The sequence below is a fragment of the Polyodon spathula genome, chromosome 2 (assembly GCF_017654505.1).
Source record: "Polyodon spathula isolate WHYD16114869_AA chromosome 2, ASM1765450v1, whole genome shotgun sequence".
In the NCBI taxonomy this organism is placed as follows: Eukaryota; Metazoa; Chordata; class Actinopteri; order Acipenseriformes; family Polyodontidae; genus Polyodon; species Polyodon spathula.
The window spans coordinates 18480399-18502511 of record NC_054535.1 but is presented as its reverse complement, the minus strand read 5'-3'; the positions used below and the strand labels follow the sequence as shown (position 1 = coordinate 18502511).

Genomic DNA, 22113 nt, shown 5'->3' with positions numbered 1-22113 from the left:
TTTACACAATCACAAATTACAGTAGAATTGAACCAGTTGGGAAATATGTGATTTGCTCAGAATACTGAACACAATCTGTACAAGAACTTTTGTTTCATGTTGTTTAATTTTACAAGTCATACAAAAATAAGCAATTGCCATATAAATAAATAAAACAAATAAAGACTGATGTAAATGTTTCACATACTTTATCATATCATTCTGAAATTAAATTTGGATTTCTACAGCTGCTTTCAGCATGCATTTCATCAAAATAAGATGGTTCGGATTATAGGGCAATCTGGGTAACCAAGGTTCTGAGCAGCAAAGGTCTATTGTAGGGTTTACTTGTTTAGGCCTGGAGTAGAATGTCCACAGTTGTTCTAGCCAATGCTAGCAGTTCATTACTTAATACCTCATTTCCATAGTCAAGCCAACTCGAGTGCACTGAAGTACTCCCAGGTTAGACTGAATTTTCCAAAACTCGAACTGAGGCGCAACGCGTGTTGTCTAAAAAAGTAGCGTTTCCAGGGTGTCCTGAGTTTCTCGAGTTATGACGCGAGCTGGACAAGTCTCACTCATGTTATCGCGAGAGGTGGTCACATTACTGCAACACTGTTATCACCAAACACGGCAATGGATACTTTTCCCGAAAAATCACTGTAGACTGTCTTGTGATATTGGACAGTGTTCTAAAATCGCATCTAAACTGTCATAATAGCAGAATGTTTCCATTTTTTTTTTTTTTTTTTTTTAAATTCCGTAAGGTGTTTAGTTTTTTCTAATTTCTAACTGACACTGGCTTCATAGAGATTGTTGCCAAGACCCGGGATTCCATGATAAGTGACGTATTTTCTACTCGGCCCAAAATTCAGACCAGCCTGCATAGTGAAATGGTACCAAAAGAACTTGGGTACGCACCTGAATTGGAGTTCAACTAGTTTTACAAAAACATGGAAATGCAGCACTGGAGGGGCAATTAGGGCATGCACTCGAGTTGGCATGACTATGGAAATGAGGTATTATACCCCATGGGGAGTTCTGAAACTCACAGCTGTATTATTAAAACGACCAAGTGGCATATATTTGGGCAATCACATGAATCAGTAGGTTTACTATTGGAAGTTGTTTGTGCAACTATAGTGGTGGAAAATGTATGTAACAGTCTGTTTGTAATACTGGGTTGTCGTGATTTAAATAATATACTGTTCTGAAACCCAAGACTGGGTGCAGGACTGCTGTGGCAGAGTTTCCAAATCTGTTCACTATAAATCTTTATAGTTGCTATCAATATATTATGACATAACATGCCATTTTTATAACAGTTTCATAGGACATTTAAAAAGAAGTCACACAAAGACCTTTAACTAGGACTTTATTTCTTTTAAAATAATTCATACAAATGCATACAGTCACAAACATGATTATTTTTTTTAACAAAAAAAAAAATATATATATATATATATATATATATATATATATATATATATATATATATATATATATATATATATATATATATATAGCCTACAACTTCTACCAGGAGGGAGCTGATGTCTGCAATGAAATGCTGCTACCTTCCAGTAGTCTAGTGCTGTTTTTTACGCATTACCAAAGATGTACACGGAAACAGGTGAGAGAAGCGTGGCGCCAGGTTTGTACGAGACATCTTGTCCCCCAAAATCTCTTTTGTAACACCTTTGTTCTAAAGATTGAAATTGAGGTAATACATGCCAAAAAAACGCAACATTCATTTTCCCCATGTCTAAATGATTTAAAAGCAAAAACAAGAGATAAGCAGGTACAAAAACAATGCACTGTGTGGCATATAAAGAAAATTAAGTGGGAACAACTTTGTTTTTCCTGAGAGTTTGCAAAACTGCCTTTTTGAGCGTGTTTTTCAACATATAAAATCAAGATTAGTTTTTGTTGCTGTCCTTAAAATGAGTTTATTAAATAACTCTTTTTTCTGTTTGACCGCTATGCAAACAAACCCTTATAATGTTCTAAAAACTGTACACAGACATATTACATCCATTATATAATTAACTACTATAACGTCTCTTGCTTAACAAGGAACCAATAGGACACAAACAAACAGTTAAAATCAGTCCACTGGACAGGGACAAACTATAATTTGTATGCAGGAAAATATCTTGTAATTTTTAAAAAGAAATTTGTATTTATTTTCCAAATCTTCTTTTTCTCCCCTAAAACCTGTCTTCATGTTATTATAATCATCTCCCACAAGTTCATTCTTTCACCACTGCTGTTTTGCAATCCAGGTTGTTCCCACTGTCTCTCCAATGGGGGAGTTCCAGGCTTTGACTGCTGGCTTTGTGGGCTACAATTTGTCGCTGGGGTGCTGCTCTCTGTTGGCTTCTGGCTTTCCGATCTGGCCCGGGGAAGGGGCATGTGGGGGGTGGGCTACGGTGGGAAGGCCGTGTGATAAAGGCATGGCGCTGGGGACGATTCCTTCTACAGCTGGGCGGAGACTGGCGGGGGCCAGACTCACAACACCGGGAGGGTACCTGAGTGAGAGAAAGCACAGAGAGAGATGTGAAATCAAGCCCTTGGTCATCTGTCAGTCAATCACTTACAGACAGGCCCACAAAAATACTGCATCATCTAAGTGTGGGATTTATTTTGAAATGAGGATAACCTAATTGGATTACAATAGGAAAAAAAAATAAAAAATTCAACGATTTAAAAAATTCAACAATTTTTTTTAAACAAACTGGAACTTTGAAATGCCAGATCCATTCTACTCAAAACCCGTTTATATTTACATATATTGATTATTAGCCTCTTCCCCACTATTGACCAAAATCCAATGAATGGCCCCAGTGGGGGACTGGCAAGAACTGAAGTAGTTTTAAATGCATTAGATAAAGGCTTTCTATTCTCTTCTATTCTTATATCTCTTCGTAACAAGTGCTTCCTCTTATACCTGGGACTATATTTCTCTTCTAACAAATGCTTCCTGTGTTCTCCATTAAAGTTACTAAATAAGATATATTGAAGATATTTCTAAATAATGTCATTGCTTATAAAAACAAACAAAAAAAATACCTGTCTATGTGTGTATCTCTCATTTCACATTGTAGTTCTCAAGCATTGTCTGTTCATTGACTAAATTGCACAGGAGCCCATTCTATGCAGAAGTAACTGCCATCTCAGAGAAGTTTAGCTTCACAAATAGACTATAATAAACCAATTCTCTCTCACTCGCTACCTTTCTTATCCCATCACTACATTCTCCCTGACAGGTGGAACTAAAACAAAACAAAAAACTTTCTTAAATGTTTTTTTTTTTTTTTTTTGTTTTTTTTTTTTTTTTTTTTTTTTTTTTTTTTTTTACCTTTCAGTATTCGGATTCAAACACACAAAATTCTGATGAGCTTGGATTAAATCCCACCATGGTCGCTCATCCTTAAGTTTTGTACCACAGCTTGAATGTGACTAAGGAATCAAATGGAAATAACAATATTTAAAAAACTAGCCTTACCAACCTTGTCAATACTTATAACTACTAAGAAAATTGTGACTGAAGAAGTCCACAAAGGCTTGTTGCAAAAACACATTATTTTTTAAAATCTATTTTAAAATAAATTTAAAAAAAATACTACACCTGCATGGCTGGGGTGAGACGGGGTTAAGGCTCCTAGTAAAACTTTTTTTTGGGATGAGAGTTGGGATTTCGAAAAGAAAAAAACAACAAAACAAAACAAAAAGAAGCTGAAACATCTTGGGAGGTGGGGCACACATATAACCAGCATTTAGCTGCTGGTTTTGAGTTCAACCAGCTACTAAGAAATGGATGAGCACTGATGGGTCAAATGGCCTACGCTCTGGTAAATATCCTAATGTTCTAAAACATGTATACTTCTTGTTTTACAGCATAGCTTTAGCATAACTTACTGTGACGAAAACGTACACAGACAAAACAGTATGCAATCAGTCGTAGCACTCTCATCCCTTCAACACAGTGAGCCTGGTTCTACATTCACACGGATTAGAGTGTTTCTAGAACTTCTGTCTGACGAGACTACAATTCCATCAGAGGAGTGCTCTACCATCTAATGCTGGGGAACTGTGAGGTGGGGAATATGTTCTGAACAAAAACAAGAAAATACAATTACGAAACTTTCCACTGAGGACTAAATATGTACAACACAGGAATAAGACATGTATTCACAGCTTAAATGTTACTGAAGACACAAACATCAAAATGCAAATGAATGACATCTGCCTGCCTTGTCACATAGATTGAATCTGTGGCAGTCCTCATTTTGTATCTGTAAATTAATTCTCGTTACGATCTTCAAAGTGAGTACTTATCTGTGTTTCTTGAGCAAGCAATCCTGCACGTGTAAAAGTGTTACTGATGTTATCAGGCCTCTGTTAAAGAATCACATGCATTTTCTTGCCATAAATGTTTTATAGAAAAGCGTTCTTTAGGAAAGGGGGCTTAGGACTGCAGTGCTTTTGTTTTCATGTTTTCTTTTAGTAACTTATGTTTTCAGAAATATCTTCAATAATATGGCTTAATGAGGCATTATATTTAACAATTTGATACAAGACCAATATTTTATTATTTTTTTATTTCTGGGATTTCATTAGTATACAGTAAGAAGTTTAAAACAAAACACATCTGCTTACCTATTTTCATCTTTTATATACACTTAAAAAAAGATTACAGTTATGATGTAAACTATTAGTAAATCCAAAACCACTGAGCAGCACTAGGATTGTAATAAAGAAAGCAGTAAATTGCAGAACTACTCTAGTGAACTCTCCTTGTATTTTTTTTTTTTTTTTTTGGGGGGGGGGGGGGGTGGACTATGACAAGAATGAGGCAAGTCACTGAAGTGACTTACAAAAGTGGCAAGAGCTACACCATTTAATAAAATAATAAAAAAAAAACATAAGGAGAGGCATTGGAAAAGTAGATCTTGCATTTTAGCTTCAGCAGGTTTTGGATTCCCGTCACAAATGACCAGCTGTGCTCTTAAACTACACCTCCAATCTAAGGAGTGGAATGTGCAGCGATAAGCAGATGATCCAGACCAGTAATTACCTGTATGCTCCATTGAGCTCTGGGTGTACAACTGCAGGATCCATGCTGGCCCAGTGTGTGGCTTGAGTCAGAAAGTCTTTATTGACACAGTTTTTCAGGCTGTCTGGAATGCGACCTGATACCAAAACAGACAAACAAAACAAACAAAAAAGGAGGGAAAAAAGCTTCTTTCATCACCAGCTTGCTTGAATCAATATACCTCGTACAATCTGGCATGCCACTTTGGACTTTGTCAGAATGTGACAAATATCAAAAGAGGGTAATAAAAATAAAAATTTATTAAAAAAAAAAAAAGTATTTTATATATATATATATATATATATATATATATATATATATATATATATATATATATATATATATATATATATATATATACACACATACATATATATATACACAACAAAAAAGAGATCTAGTTCTGTGTGGGTAAAAACAGAAGTGTGCTTCATGTACTGTGTCGTCACATAACAAAACAGGTGCTCCCCTGGCAATTAACAGATGCTGTTCGATGCACTCAGGAATAAACAGCCGTCATCAAAACCTGCTGATTGCGAGGATCATTACGGATAGCTACCCGAGGACAGCAACAAGTCACCAGCAATGCAACGTTTCCATCTTCTTCGGGGACTGACTTGTAAGTGATGTGAAATGAGACTTGTTTATTTCCGTTTGCAGCAGACCAAGATCAACTGCGACTTGGTCACTCCCAGTAAGGATTGCGTGCTGGCAGAACTCAATCTCACATACTGGTGGTGGAATTAGTTAATTAGTGCCAAAAAAATAATAAGTAGGCAGATCGTGGGGGCTGTGAACATGTTACATTGTCACGGAAGTACTGGAAGTTGGTGAATTAACTTATAAATATCAATTATACAAAGTAGAATGCAAATGGAACCGACGGCAGCCCCAATTTGATATTGGAACAAGATGAGATTGCGTTTCACAGACTGATGCCGATGGAAATGTGGAAATAGGGCGAGGGGTCTAGTGAAAAAAGGCAGGGTAACTTCACAGACTGCCTGCCTTTCACATACCAAGAGCCATTTACTTTCCAAGTTCAGAATGCACCGTAGTTGGGTTTCAAGTTTGGTTAAAAACCATCCTGCTATATAATAACAATTATACAGTACATATTCCATGTTTTTTTCAGGTCAACTTTTTTAAATTTTTGAACCTAACTCTGTGAACCACAGCAATTACCATAATCTGTACTTTATGCCATCTGTGAGCATATAACGAGAAACATTTCAAACGGTGCCTAGGGAAAACATTTTAATAGTGGGGGGGGGGGGGGGGGGGGGGGGGGGGGGGGGGGGGGTTATAGTCAAAATGAAAAAGCACAACATGCAGAGACTAAAATGATCAGGACAAGCACTTATTTTAGTTTCCTCCAGTAATCAGTAATTATGATCTGTGCAAGGATATCCACCATCAGTCAATTACTGCATGCATTCATTGGAGCTCCCACTGAAAGGCTCTTTCTAACCCTTTTTACCCGACTCCCTGTCACTGCCACTTGGGTTATGACTGAAAATAAGGATACAGAAGGACTGCTTACACTCATAGCTGGTGACTATCTGAGTTATGGCACTGATGAATATCATACATCTACTCCAGAATAGGTCAGAGAGGCGACAGCTTGCATCTTACACAGTACCCCGTACTATGTTTTTTTTTTTTTTTTTTTTTTTTTTTTAATAAATAATACACAGACATAAGAATAATGAAACAGTGTGTCTAATTTTAATGGGACCTCATTTCAATCTGAGACAAACAGAGGTGAAATTTCAGATGGCTGTATAAACAAACATCAATATCGGGTTCTACTATTTATTTCATACACTGTATCTACCAGAATCAAAGCAATTTTGTAACAGATAAGACAAACTAACAATGCAATCTAAATATTTACCATAAAGCACTGCGAGGTCAAAGATAAATACAAACAACATATTAGTAGTGCAGATACCTGCCCACGGTGAACAAGGCTTTTTCTTTTATTTATTTTTTTAAATTACGGTCCCCAAACTGAAATGATTACTCCCAGTTGATCTGTACTGGAGAGAATAGGCTTTGAATCCCAGAAGAGGATTCAAAGTAGAGTAGAGCTTCTCTTCCAAGACATGCATTTTAAATGCAAGCTGCCCAGAAGACCCTGCTGCTGCTGTAACTAACCTGTAACAGCCCTGCGGATCTCCCTCGCTGCCTCTTCCCTCATTTCGATGGAGGCTTGTTCACTGTACCATGCTGCGTGGGGAGTGCAGATCAGATTCGGAGCGTCCTTCAGAGGACCTTGACTAAAACTGAAGAGACGAATATGAAAAAATAAATAAATAAATAAATAAATATATATATATATAAATATATATATATATATATATATATATATATATATATATATTTTTTTTTTTTTTTTTTAAATACATAAAAATATAATAAACCCTATATACTATATATACTGGATCCATTTTGCATTGAAGAATGGTCAAAATCACTAAAGAATTATGCCAAAAGCTCAATGACAAATATCCTAATCGTTTAAAAGAGGTTATTATTGTTAAAGGTGTAGCTATTCATTTCATTTTCCTTGTCAGGATATGATTACATTTGAATTATAATTTTTATAGTTTCATAAAACAATTGCTGAAAATAAATATAAAATAAAGATTTTATGAACATGTTACTGTTTACTATCATTCTCTTTTGTACAGTAGCTGCCAAAATAAAAAATATCGAGCATATCGTTGAGGAAATACCAGAAAGCAAGCTGTGTGTGCAGAATATTTGGTACAGTTATTATATAGGCACTCCCATTTAGAAATAGTTAAAATACATACAAACAATAGGGTTTTTGGGAGAAGCACACATCACTGTCACTCTTATAACCTGTGTTAAGTTGGGTTGTATTTTTTTCACAGTAAGAAATAGCTTATTTCACGGCAGAAATTTAGCAGAAATATTTCTGATTTTGATGCAGCTGGTGTCTTTTTCATTGAAGGCATTTTAAAGAAATAGTACAGCTTTATGGCGTGTGTTCAATAACTTGCTTTAATAAACCAAGCATTTCTCCCTCTCTCAAAGGTTTTTTCTTGATGAGATATCTGAGGATAGGAAAAGAACCTATTCAGTACTGCTCAGGGCAGTGCGAGGTTAGGGCTGCTGGCCACACACAAGTTAAATGATTACCTGAAGGGCTCCATTTCATGGACATCTAGCGCTGCCCCTCGTATCCTCCCTTCCTTCAGGGCCTGAGCCAGAGCCTTCTCATCGACCAGTCCTCCGCGAGCTGTGTTCACCAGGAACGCACCCTGCCGCATCTAGAGAGAGATTTCAGAACTGAGGGCCGCACGGCACCACTACTTCCATACCGGATCATTCCAACTCAAGTGGAGCAAGTGGGGTTGCTCGACCCCTTGCATCATCAGTTCATGTCAATGACTACATTTAGTTTTTTTTGGTAGAAAGCCATTGAAACAAACTTTAAAAGTGATACTAATGCTTAAGCCACCATCACTTATCCCCAGTGAATTAACTACAAAACAAAGGATGCAGTTCAAGTTAACCATTGTTTTATTTATTCCCGAAATAAAAAGTACATAGTTGACAACAAATTTTTTTTTTTTATTCCTTGTCATTGCCGTTTCTTCACAGTAAACGGGGGCCATAGACACGTTTTCATAAGGTAATAACATCAGGTTTACTTGTGCTCTTTTGTAGCTGAACAATCAAAACGAAAACTGAAATTTAACTTTAAACACTGCAGCTAAAACAAACATGGAAATTACGTTGTAAAGTGAAGGAGAAAAGAACTCTCCATTCTGGTACTCGTTCATTACGTTTCACATAACAGAAAGTCGCAACAATTTATATTATATATAGTCTACGTAAAAATCACTACGCAGCATTTTCAGGAAGCTGGGTACTGTTTAAGTAAGGCATTTCAGAATGAAGTGCTTGCCTTTTTTCTGTCCCATGAGATTCAGAAAGACGACATCCATTTAATAGTAGAAAATAACAGTTTATTGGTTGCGAAAGATATGCCTTAAAGAACAATTGCCAAATTGTCATGCCCGACATGGATATGATAAGCGACAGATACATAATACATTCACATTACAATTTGGCCCATGGCCTTATCCATTGGAGCTCGATAGCCGCCCCTATGCTGGCCAAGCTGAGATGAATGCAATACAGAGATTAAGAATGGCTCTGCCAGCGGGCAGGACAAGTGGCACTTGGGCCACCTTCCCCTTAGACAAGGCAAGCTGCAGGGTGGAGGTAGTGAGGAGGAGGAGCAGCAAACAAAGAAACGACAGGGGTTTGTGGGCAGAGAGACCTGTTAAACTGGTAATGTATGAGATTGATGGGTGGAGTCTCCTTTTGGAAAGACAACAAGTTTCCAATTCTGGCTCACTCTAAAGCAGCACAATACATTTTTGTCCCAGATGGCTTTCCATAGAGATCGCTATGTCTGCGTGAGCATAATCTGGTTTGTTTACTTTTTACAGTCTAAAACTTTTAAATAGAGGCTCAGGAGCTGCTGTGTTGATTCTGTTTTTTTTATTTTTTATATATATTAAATCTCACATATCACACAGAGCTCTTTTTCATTTGAAATTTTTTGAAACTGTCGCGCAAATTCTGGTGAGACGATAAAGTTCAAGGTATTTTTGTAATTTCTAGCAAATACGAACATGTGATTTTTGTATCCAAATACATGTAAAGCAATACAGGTTTGAATATTCAGGTATTTGCCCCAACATAATTGAAATAAGAATTAATAAAATAACTACAACGTTATTTTTACCAAAACAATCCAACCACATACTGTGCACGAACTGTTGAAGCGTAAAAATTAAGAGGCAGGACACATATTTTATATGGATAAAATTTGGGATCAAGACTGCCGAATTAAATCGTAGTTGTTGTCACGATAACCAAGGGTGACTGTATGTATCTTGAAGGCATTCATGCACAGCAAAGCTTTTTCCAAAAAGACGTGCTAACCATAAGGCACTTCATATATTAAATGTCCCCGCAGAGTTAAAAAAATAATTAACAGCAACGACACAAATACTATAAATAACAACATGTACACTTTGCTCGATTATGCTTGTGGAGACGAGGTTGGTCGCACACTCAAAAATCTTTCTTTCAGACTTGACCATTGATAAGTATATGCAGATTCCTCTTACATTTTGTTTTAAAAACGTATTATTTATTAAAACTAAACATGAAACAAACACAACGCGTTTCGACACAGTGTGTCTTCATCAGGTGTTGCAGCGACTGTCAATTAGAAAATGCCTCTCTATCATATATAAAAGGCCACAAAATATCCAGGGTTGGATGATTCAAATATTTGGCATTGTGCGTGCTAGAACAATGAATACATCTTCCACACTGAAAGTTACCAAGCACTGTTTTAGTAAGCCAGCTGTCATTAGATAGTATTGATTTATACATAGAAGCGACTAACGCATCCTTAATATTCCTACCACATGTAAAACAATCTTTTGTTACCTCTCCACCTAGATGTTGTTTGAGACAATACCACATATTGTAATCATCCGTACTCTGGCTGTAAATACATGACACAAGGTTTTATCAATTGTAATACAACCCATGTGGTATATGCTTAAATGTCCTTGTGGCTTAATTTATGTAGGACATACAAAAATACATTTAAAAATCCATATAGCAGAACATAAAGTTGCAATATGAAATAACAATATGGATTATGCGATAGCGAGACACTATAAAGCCATGAACCACAGTTCTGCCTCAGTCTCAGAGCGATGGTAATACAATTAACCCACTAATGAAGAGAGAGTCATTCTGGATTTATACTTTTAAATCCATGGAACCACATGGACTTAATGAAACATTAGATATCAATCCATATCTCTAAAAATGTAAAACATTTAAAAAATAGATAATTAATCTTTGTATGCCAACTTGAATCTTCAGGTGGCCATGGTTGAGAATCACGTTCCAATGTCTTCCGATCTTTAGTATTGAATAACTGTTTAAGATAACTATGTAATATGATCTGTAATGTGTAGCAGAATATACAGCTGTATTTTAAAGTGTTTTAATATATCAGTATTTGAGTTTCATTACTGTATCATTACACTATGTATGGACAAACAGTGGATTCTAAAACCATTGTCACTGTCTATGGCTATTATGCAATTAATGATTAATTACTGGATTGACTGGTATCCTTTTATATATGACAAAGCTGCCATGTCTAATTGACAGTCACTGCAACACCTGATGAAGACACACTGTGTCGAAACACGTTGTGTTTGTTTCATGTTTTGTTTTAATAAATAATAAAAAGTTTTTCAAAACAAAATGTAAGAGGAATCTGCATATAATTACACAGCTTACAACTATGCGTATGAAGTTACCTTTGTTTATGCAAGGCGACAGTACTTAACACAAATAAGGTGTTCCTGACAAAGACAAACTCTGCATTGTATACCACTGTCACTACATTTAACAAATTAATGTTTATAACCATAATATCCCTAATCTAGAAGGCAGAGTTTTCTAAATTATATCGCATTCAAAGTGGCTTTGATCATGTGATCAAGCAGAAATTTCAATCTGGATGTGGATTTCATTCAGGAGACTCCTACCTGTTTGATGGTGAAGTCGTTGATGAGGTGGTGGTTGTGCTCATTCAGACTGCAGTGCAGCGTCACGCAGTCGCTGTGAAACAGCAGGTCCTGCAAGGTGTTGACTCGCTGGAGGCCCAGCGCCCGCTCCATGCCATCGGAGAGGTACGGGTCGTAGAAGATCACGTTGAAGCCAAACGCTTTGGCTCTCATTGCGACCGCCTGCCCGACACGGCCTAGGACAAGAGAGGAACAATTAACATGCAACGATAGCAGAAATCGCACAGCAAAACTGTGGCTGTAAGTGGTTACAGGCCACTCATACATTCAATAATAATTAAAAACAGAGAGATTGAAGAGATATGTGGAGAGGCAAGTCACTGCACAATGTGAAATGTCGAAATGCAGCCTAAAGCCACTCAGTACTCTTAAATCAGATACATTTTAACATAGCCTTCAAGGCCTAGGTTTAAATATTCCAGTTTTGAATCACATTCATAACATTAAACACTTTGGAATTCAGCAGCAGCCCCTTTGCTTCTCTCTGTGCTTCTGTTTTTCTAAAATAGCAAATACTGTCCAATTAATGTTAGGGTCACATTGTTGTTTATGTGTGTATATATATATATATATATATATATATATATATATATATATATATATATATATAATATATATATATTATATATATATATATATTATATATTATATATATAATTAGCGGTGCACTAATAATTGGTATCCCAGTGACATGGAACTGATATAAGGAAAAAAAAAAAACAATAGCGATCAGCAGTTTTTTGTTATTTTAGCCAATAATGTACACCAATATTCACGCTTGAATTTCTTCCAGGTGGAATGAACAAAAATAAGCTTAGGACAGAGTTAATCCGTACAGCTTCAAAAATATGGCTCTGCTATAAATGTTTCTGAAGACAGAACATATATGAATGTTTTAAGTGCATGATACCTATTTAAATACTACATAGTACACATACATTTAGTCCTTTCAGATCTGTAGACTGGAGTAACCTTTTCAGTACTGGAAACATCGAAATAATAATAATACATCTCAGTTTGAATACAGTTATGTAAAATGTGCTTCATGCTGCAGGATTCTGCTGCTGCTGCTGTATTGATTCAGGGCCATGCAAGGGTTCCAATAATGGAGGTTTTATTTATTTTCTCAAATTGGAACACAGCGTAGTTTACACAAAACAAAAGTATAGGTAAAAAGTGTATCTTACTGCTCTCTCTTTCTCTCACTTTTCCTGTTTATTCCTTTTTGTCACATCCTGTTTTTTATAACTATTGTTCACCAGACTCTTTGGCAAACACATTAGTCCAAAACAAAACTTAAAAAGGGGCAGTCCTCCATATCCAAACTGATAAATAAACAAATATTTCAGTCTTACATGAACATGGCATCCACGCAAAGCATTGTGAGCAATGGTTCTCATACTGATTTTTGTAATTTGCACCTTACACATTTTAGAGTGCACATGCTTTTCCTTTGTAAATGACTTCATTTTATTATTATTTTTTTTTTTTTTATGGTTTTCGTTCTGTATTGGAAGCCGCAGTTATTCTTATTAATGGATAATTAAGAGTTATCACTGACATAACGGATGTGGTTTTCTTTGTGATTTACTTGAGAAGAATAGTTGCTGCAGTTGTTACTATTGCGGTGTACTTGCCCCTAATGCAAAGCTTGTTTTAACATTGTCTTTATTACGCCAGCCAGAGACCCGTGCTTAGAACTGTATTGTCATATTTGCTAAATTTTCTATAAATTTTCAAAATAATAAATCAATACCCAGGTAGTAAAAAGATACCCGGTTCAGTTAATTTAAAACCCGATGGGTAACTGGGTTTTCAGGTATCCATGCCACCCAATAGAAATCCTGCATGCAGAATTCTTAAAGATATACTGAGAGTGCAAAGAAATAAGGTGAATTCTGCATGCAGGGTCAAATTAGGCTGCTAAACACTGATTCTTAATATTAAAAAAAAAACAAAGAAAAAAGAACACCACACTAAAATACTGGGTTCATTTAAACCACAATTACCCAAAATCCTACCATCACAAAGCCCTGACAAGTCAAGAGCTCAGCCCGCAGAAGAGTCCCATCAGCCAGCTGGCCATGAAGCTGACTGCACTCAGCAGCACTGACATCAGTCAGCTTCAAGACAGCACAGCTAAAATAATGTCAGTCAGAGTCAAGCAAATTATATCGCCTTAAAAACTTATACCTCACTCATTGGGACAAAGAAACTAAAACACAAAACAAACTTGAATGTTATCATGCCATAAAGACAGACTTTACCCTGGCAGAATTTCTGGTCAGAAAGAAAGATAGACAGAGAGCGAGAGTTCTAAAACATCCTAATGGAAGGAGTATGGAAGCTCCCGGAGCCAAGTGAACAGCAGATCTATTGTAAAACATATGAAAGTTCATTTAATAGTCTGCAGGGCATTCCTGAAAATAATGCAGTCAGTAATCAAATAGAGAATATGCCACCGAACTGATACAGGATGTGAAAGCCTGAGTAAGTAAACAGTGTCTTACCCTGCATAAAGCCTCACTCATCCTCCCTACGGCTCCACATATCTAGCAGTAATTCCATCAGATTATCAATAACAGTTCTGTACGACACCCAGGTATCTCACGTTATTCCCCAAGTATCTGACGCGTTTGACTTGTGAAATCAGGACATTTTTTTTTTAATGAATCCTGTGATCATTACTGGTTGTACCGAAATCCTCCAGTACCACTTTTCAAAATTCACAACTTAGGTTTTAATGGTTGTTGCCTATGTGGAAGACAGTTTCTATTCAAATGTTCCATGTAGGTGTGTGTTTGAGCTTTAACTATGTGGCTGTTGCCCATAGTTTGACTGAAGATCAGGATAGTTTGGTCTGAGCGTCTGTATGCTACTCAGTCTGAAGAGAGGTCTACGCTGAGAACTGCAGAAAAGGCTACATTACAGTGTTCATATAAATCTGTCAGTCTGAGCCTGGGGGGGAGGAATGGTCTTATCTAGCACTACAATTACTGAGTAAATACCCAAGGGTCCATTCTGCTTCTAAAATGTCAATACCACTTACAGTAATTTAGTAGTTTAAAAGTACTGATTGTAAGGACTGGGTAGTTCTGGTTAAACAATGACAGCACTTTGTGGTGCATGCATTCGATAACGGGACTAAACAAACATACATTAAAAAAAAAATAATAAAAATGCATAGAATTTAAATTAAAACAGCTAAACAAGTAGCGATCAAAAGACCACAGCGACTTTTTGCTTCTGGATCCTTTGGCTCTCTTCAAAAAAGCAGCTGTGGTTCTGACTAGGGCTGCAAGGAAGGGTACACCTTCGAAGGTTCAGAACACATTACCGAAGGAAGGTTTGAACCTTCAATGGTACTCATTTACATAATTTACTGGGGACGTCACTATAGCTACTTGTTTATATTTGATTGAAAATCCTATTATTTTACATGTGATCCATATAAATGGAATAAAACAAACATTCACATGTAGTTTAAAAATATGTTATATAGAAGAGTAATCATGGTTTTATAATTGAAATAAAAATACACGTTGTTTATTTACACGTAACTGAGCCTTCCTGCGATATATACAGGAAGCACTGCAGCAGCACCAACTGCAGCGGACAAAGCTTTATTTAACAGACAGTTCCAAGGAGGTTGTCAGTCACATTTTACTACTACTACAAATATTAATAATACTAACAATGATATGAACTTAAGGTTGTCTAGTGACCCCAGAGACTGGTTATGCCTCCATGATACGAGTCGTTTGCACAGTTTGCATTCAACTATTTATTTTTTTTTGGTCTGGGCATTTAAAAAAAAAAAAAAATCCCAAACAGCAGAGTGGTTTCGAGACATTGCTTTCAATACATCTTACGCTATACAATGCTTTGCTGTCGAGATGCAATGAAAGGTTTGGCTCTGGATAACATGAGCTGGAGCGGGGAGGGACGGACAGTGCTTAGTTTTTAAATTAAAACGATTAGTGTTAGTGTATATTTTGTATGTTTAAAACACATTCTACCATATCACTTCTCTTACACCGTCTTGTACACTAGGTATTAAGTACATATTTTACTGAAGCAATACAGTCACTAGAGCAGTGTTGCGCAAACTTTTTAATTGCCACCCCCCTTTTTAGCATACATTTTGTCGCCCCCCCCCCCCCCCCCCCCCATATTAAAACGTTTGACCTTAACTTTATATTTTAACAGGTGTTTTTTTCCCCCCAATTTAGCCGACATGTTAAACCTGGATTACTAACAAATAAATCAGTGAATTTAAGTATTTAGCTTACACTTGGCAAGTCAACATTTTGGCTAACATTTCTAACAAATAAATCAGTTAAAAAATACATGCAACATAAATCTTTTTTTTTTTTTTCTTTTTGGTTTAAACATTTACCAGACAGATAAATCTGAAAAATATTATTGTTCCACAATTAAATCTTGGGTTTTCACAAAATAAATTATGCACATTGGGAGCGAAGTGAACGACACGAATACAGCACGAGTACAAAAATGATGTAGCTAGTCATGAAAAGAAAAGACTGTGGAGACGAAATAAAATAAATAAAACACAAGACAGCATGGGTACACCACACACCAAAAAAAGGAAAGTTCGGGGAATACCATCGCCTTGTTAAAGAGCTAATGTGATTATTATTATTGGTCAACATTATTAAAACAAAGCATCATTTTACAGAAATATGAAACCAGTGTGTGGCACTCCCCATCACTGACCATAATTAAGGTGAAATAAAGATAGATATACCATCAATTTCCAATTGTTCTGCTATTTCTTGACATGTGGCGTCCTTTTTATTGTCTTTATAACCACGGACACTGTCATCATAAAGAACATTTTATTTTTCGACTTGAATTATTATTTCTATGGCAATCTGTGTAAGCGAGACACAGACAGCCACTACATTTGACCTTATTTCTGATTGGTCCATTGCGACGCAAAAGCATGTAGCAAAATGCAATATTTGCTTGCTTCATTCGTACTGCTCGCTTTGCTTGCATTGTGCATTACTCCATTTAAATCAATAGTTTAATTATTTTTGATTCGCAAGCTCGTGTCCGGTGTGCACTGCTCTAACACGTAAGCCCTTGCCCATTGACTCGTTTGATTTGGCATTGTATGTTGCACAGCTGCGCTTACACGCCGACTTTTTTAGAATGTGTTTGTTAATATTTATGTATTTAGCTAAAGTTTGACTTTTTGTTGTTAAATCTAGGAATAAATGTACGATTTACATTAAACCCGGGAAAAAAAACAAAACAAAAACGCTGTTAAAACATTAGTGCTGCTTTTTACACTTGTTGCCACTGTTCACTGCAGTTTCACTGACACACTCACCACTTAAAACATAATTTCTCTGGTTTTACAAGTACTGAAGTGATCATCGACAGCTCATTTAAAGTAAGAACTTGGCCTAATTAGCTGTTATTTATGTATTTATTTAAAATATTCTATCCTTTAAAAAAGGGCTCCCCCTTTAGTCATAGTCTCGCCCCCATTCTTTGAAGAACTTTTGAAAAGTTAAAAACAATCTTCGAATCCCTGGCTAGTGAACGAACTTCGAAGACAGCCCTAGTTCTGACTAACACTTTACAGTGTTCGCCTGTCATTCAAACACAATTACATATTGCATGAGAGTCATTATTTCCACTTGAATTTCAACAAAAAATGAATCAATTATAATTTTTTTGCAGCAGCCCTTTTCCGCTTTATACACAAGGGATGCCAAGTCATGCTTCCAGCTGATGTCAAAAGTTTAAAAAAAAAAAAAAAAAAAAAGCCCACAGTAATTGCGAGCAAAGACAGGTGATGGTTATTAGCACTGCTTTCGATAGTGACATACATCTCATCTCTTCCTTTTGCTATTAAGCCACAAGGGCATACGTACTGAAGTGTTTCACTGCTTTTCCAACCTACTGTCAGCTAGAGGCCAAAACATACTCCAAATATGGGCAGTTCATTAAAATAAGAACAAATCTGAATGAGGGGTTACCCAATTACTCAATATGTCTCATTTCTTGTCAAACAGATTAAAACTTGTCATTTAGAGTTTAGAGTATAAATCAAATTACATCACTAGTTTCTGCCACACACACCATCACCACCAAATAATCCACTGGCACACTCCACCTTCCTCTTACATTCCTTAATGATGTATTTCTTTCTCACTGTAGTTCACAATCTCTTCCCACCTAACTTGGCCAGTTTTCTTGGCTCAGTTGTACATTTCCACATACAAGTAGAGAAAAACATATTTTTATAAGAATATGATTTACTAACCAAAGTGGTAACAAAAGAGAGTTTGAATTCTGCTACATTCAAGTAATGCTGCTCCTGTTTATTAAAAAAATAATGTTTTAACTTACAACAGGTTAAACTTACTGGTTTTGTTTCACTTTTCTCTCAGTACGATGGTGAACATTTGTAAAATAACTATGTGGTAAAAGAAAGGGGCTTGTTACCAGGAGGTTCCCAGTTCATTCCCAGCTCAGCCACTGACTCACTGTATGTGACCCTGAGCAAGTCACTTAACCTTCTTGTGCTCTGTCCGTCAGATTTGACGTAAAACCAAGGTCCTATTGTAAGTGACTCTGCAGCAGCAGTTGTGATGCATAGTTCACTCTCTAGTCTTTAATGCTCTGGATAAAAGTGTCTGCTAAATGACAAAATAACAATAATAATAATAATAATAATAATAATAATAATAATAATAATAATAATAAAAAACAACCCAAACTGTGCCTTCTAAATGCACTTTGCAATGTACAGCGGATACTGATAGCTGGGGTACAGTAATAAGCTGACCGAGGCCGATGATCCCGAGTGTCTCTCCTCGAATGCGCGCAGCCCCCGACGCTACCTCCCGGATCTGCTCCACACTCTGCACCCGTGTGCCCTCCCGCAGGGCCTGGTGCAGCCAGGTGGTCCGTCTGTACAGGTTCAGGATGTGACACGTTGTCGAGTCAGCCGTCTCCTCCACTGAAGCAGAGGGCATGTTGCACACCGCGATCCCTGCAACACACACAGATATGTTCACTTAATTAATGATTTGTTTTGTGTAATATATATCAATTCAAATTTATGTCATATTGACCTCAGCATCAATAATTGGTTGCTAAAACAATAACAACAACAATAAAAACAAACAATAACATTGATGTGAAATACTACGTGTTAAGGCTGAGGGTCAGGGCCCCTGGTTACTGCTGGAATTAAACTTTTACACACCACTTTGAATGGAGTGACGAATTTACTTGATCTCTATATATATATATATTATATACTATATACGAAATGAAAGAGATATATATATATATATATATATATATATATATATATATATATATATATATATATATATATATATATATATAAATTCATTCAAGAAGTTACGCAAGTCAGCCAAAATAGATTGCAGTTGTTTTAAAGATGCCAAAAAGACGGAGACAATGTGCTTTTTAAAATCTACTGAATTTTTCCTATCCAAAACAGGCCTATTCACAAAAACTTAACTCAAATTACTTAAAACCTGTTTGGATGGATTAAATAAAGTCTGAATGTACATTTCTTTAGCAATCAACACATGTATCAAAGTCATCATAAGGAGACTAAAATAAATAACTTACAAAGCCATATTGCACAGTGTACTTACTGTATGTGGGAGCAGTTCAGTAAAGAATTAACAATTAACAATTTATTTAAATCAGGGCTTTATTGCTAAAATATATACTTAAATATATACTTAATTGACTGGGTGCCGGTCTACTGCGAGTTTCTAACTCTGATTAACAGCTAGAAAATGGCAAGTAAGGTGTCCCTACTATATGTAACCACACAAAAAAACAGTTTTTTTTTTACAATTATCAGTTTCCTTTACTCATAAAACAGATATTTTTTATTGATGTTTAAATAATAATAATAATAATAATAATAATAATAATAATAATAATAATAATAATAATATTTTAATGATAATATATTGCCTAAATAAAATAAAACATTCACTGAGTAATGGTTATATCCTCTATAATTATAAATATCATTTAAAATAAATGTGTTTATTGAAATAAAGCTACAATGTTACCAGGGCTGCTGTCGGTAGCTATCCAGCAGCACTGGTTATAGTATCGTACTGAGCTTGATTCATGGGTTTGCAGAGATCTTGAATTTCTAAGAGTACTATGTCAAAACTGACGCGTTTCATTTGTTGGTGTGTTGATGTTGTCTGTAGCCGAAGAACTACTAGAGTGTATTTTGAGCAGTGAAAGCATGTTTAGCAGGCAGGTGGTAGAGCAGACTAGATGCACTTCTGTGATACTGGAACTCACTTTGACAATCAAGTCCTGACTGCTTTGCTACATCATGTGGGTCCTTGACTAATTTCAAATTTAAACAATGGCTACACTCATTCAGTCCTAGCATGTACTCTATGTATTAAAATGGTGCTGCAGATCATTAATTACAATATGCTAAAAGGGTCAAGACAGGAGTGTGATTAATGTGTGTTAAAAAATGTAAAAATACAGATAACACATATTTTAAAAACACCCACTCTACTGGAAGGATTCTGATTGGTTACAGGCACTCTAAAGGCAATTTGTAGTTGAATTTCACATGAGGTGACACATAACCTGCTAATTTGTGTTCTGTTAAATATGGAAAGGGGACGTAAATAAAAGTACAATATGCCCCATCTGTCTGTCTTTAAGCATTTTGGTTTAGTTCCTTTCTGTGCCATCAGCTGTGTCCCAATCAGAAATATTTATAAAAGAACTGAAGCAGCACTGGAAATGCCTGAAGGAGAAGGAAACTCATAATACAGTACATCCACACTAGGAATGCTCTAAGCTTACAAGTCTTGGGGGATTTTAAGATTCATGAGCGAGGAGGTTCCCAAATGAGACACGGTGGCCGAAAGCGTGACTAATTGCAAATAAATTAATTCTGAGGATGATGAAATCCACAGAAATTGCCCGCCTGGTTGCAGAAAGTAATATTTAATAATTTCTGAAAGGCAACCACTATCATGAGACCAAGAGATGTATGTTTTCTGTATTGCTCCAATTGATTTTTCTGAAATAAGGCAAACTGAACCTTCTAAACATGGGCCAGGGCAGCTGTCTCTTTGATCTAAAATAAACATATACATATAACATTTATGTAACGTCATAAACTGTGACACTGTAGGGTCAAGTAGTTTATAAACTGTCAAAGAAACCCAAGATGGAATTATTTTCCTTTAACTCACTAAAGCCCATCTATTATTTTTTATAATACATGGATATTATCAAATTGCAAGTGAATTTAATGAATAATAATAATGTAAATTAAGTCATAAAGAATCTTAAATATCTTAAAGGAATGGTGAATTAAACTAGGTATTGAACTGCAGAAAATAACGTATTTAAGGAAAAGGTACTTCAATGGGGTATGCTTTTTTTTTTTTTTTTAGTCACTCATAAAATTAAGTAAATATAAAAAATCTTAAATATAATTCTTTTTGATAATTCAGGAACGGTGAATGAAACTGGGTAGACAATGAACTGCAGAAATTAACATATTTTTAAGGAAAATGTGTTTTGATAGGGTATGCTTTTTAATAAATGTTTTAGTCGCTGTCAGAGTCAAAGAGTATTTGTTTTGTTCGCTTGGTTGGTGCTGCTGTTGGTGGAGGACGATTGTAAATCTTCAGAGCCAGATTTGTTAAAAGTGTCTAAAAACCATGAATTGTGGGCGATGTTGAGGGATTGAAAACAAGACATTTTGTTTGCAAGAGTCAAATATGGGCCAAGGTCAAGTATAATCTTCTAGACGAATATGCCATATAGATTATTTTTTCAATGAAAACAGTAGCTATGGTGCACACTCATGTTTATGGTGGTGTCACAGCTTAATCTCATTCTGCATTGCATACACTTGAGAGTTTATTTACTTACTGTGGTTGGTACAGACAGAATAGCAAAAAAAAAAAAAAAATCAGTAAAAGTGTATATAAATGTAACCTGAGTAAAGTGCTGATCATCTTGATTTTTGGTCAACATGTAAGTCCATCACAAACGTTATCAGCCTTTGATACAATTTTCATAACTGCAGCACAATTCATACACAGGCAGTATTAAACACACACACATTATATATATATATATATATACATATATACATATATATATATATATATATAAAAACAGGCAAAATAATTGTTGTTACAAACATTCCAAATATGATGCAGTTTAAATGTCTACCGGTAACTTGCGCTTTGTTCATGTGTGTATCAATATATTGCTTGTATATCATTCAATGCATTATTATTATTATTATTGTTATTATGAATAAGAAGAAGAAGA

General features: G+C 35.8%; 1 protein-coding gene across 8 annotated transcripts in view; it reads right to left on the bottom strand.

Moving 5' to 3' along the window:
- Positions 1 to 1497: 1497 nt before the first annotated feature.
- The window catches only part of LOC121330963 (C-terminal-binding protein 1-like), a 101689-nt gene continuing 81073 nt past the window's right edge, over positions 1498 to 22113 (bottom strand). For 6 of the 8 annotated variants that reach the window (XM_041277991.1, XM_041278038.1, XM_041278009.1 and 3 more), the window contains 6 exons: positions 18575 to 18781; positions 11710 to 11924; positions 8249 to 8379; positions 7238 to 7365; positions 5060 to 5174; positions 1498 to 2510 (listed from right to left, as the gene is read on the bottom strand). In XM_041277991.1, coding sequence (XP_041133925.1) covers positions 2324 to 2510; positions 5060 to 5174; positions 7238 to 7365; positions 8249 to 8379; positions 11710 to 11924; positions 18575 to 18781 — 983 coding nt within the window. In that variant the 3' untranslated portion in view covers positions 1498 to 2323. Of the gene's footprint in view, positions 2511 to 3340; positions 3442 to 3610; positions 3653 to 5059; positions 5175 to 7237; positions 7366 to 8248; positions 8380 to 11709; positions 11925 to 18574; positions 18782 to 22113 lie in introns of all 8 variants that reach the window. The other 2 variants (XM_041278047.1, XM_041278055.1) reach the window with 2 other exon arrangements.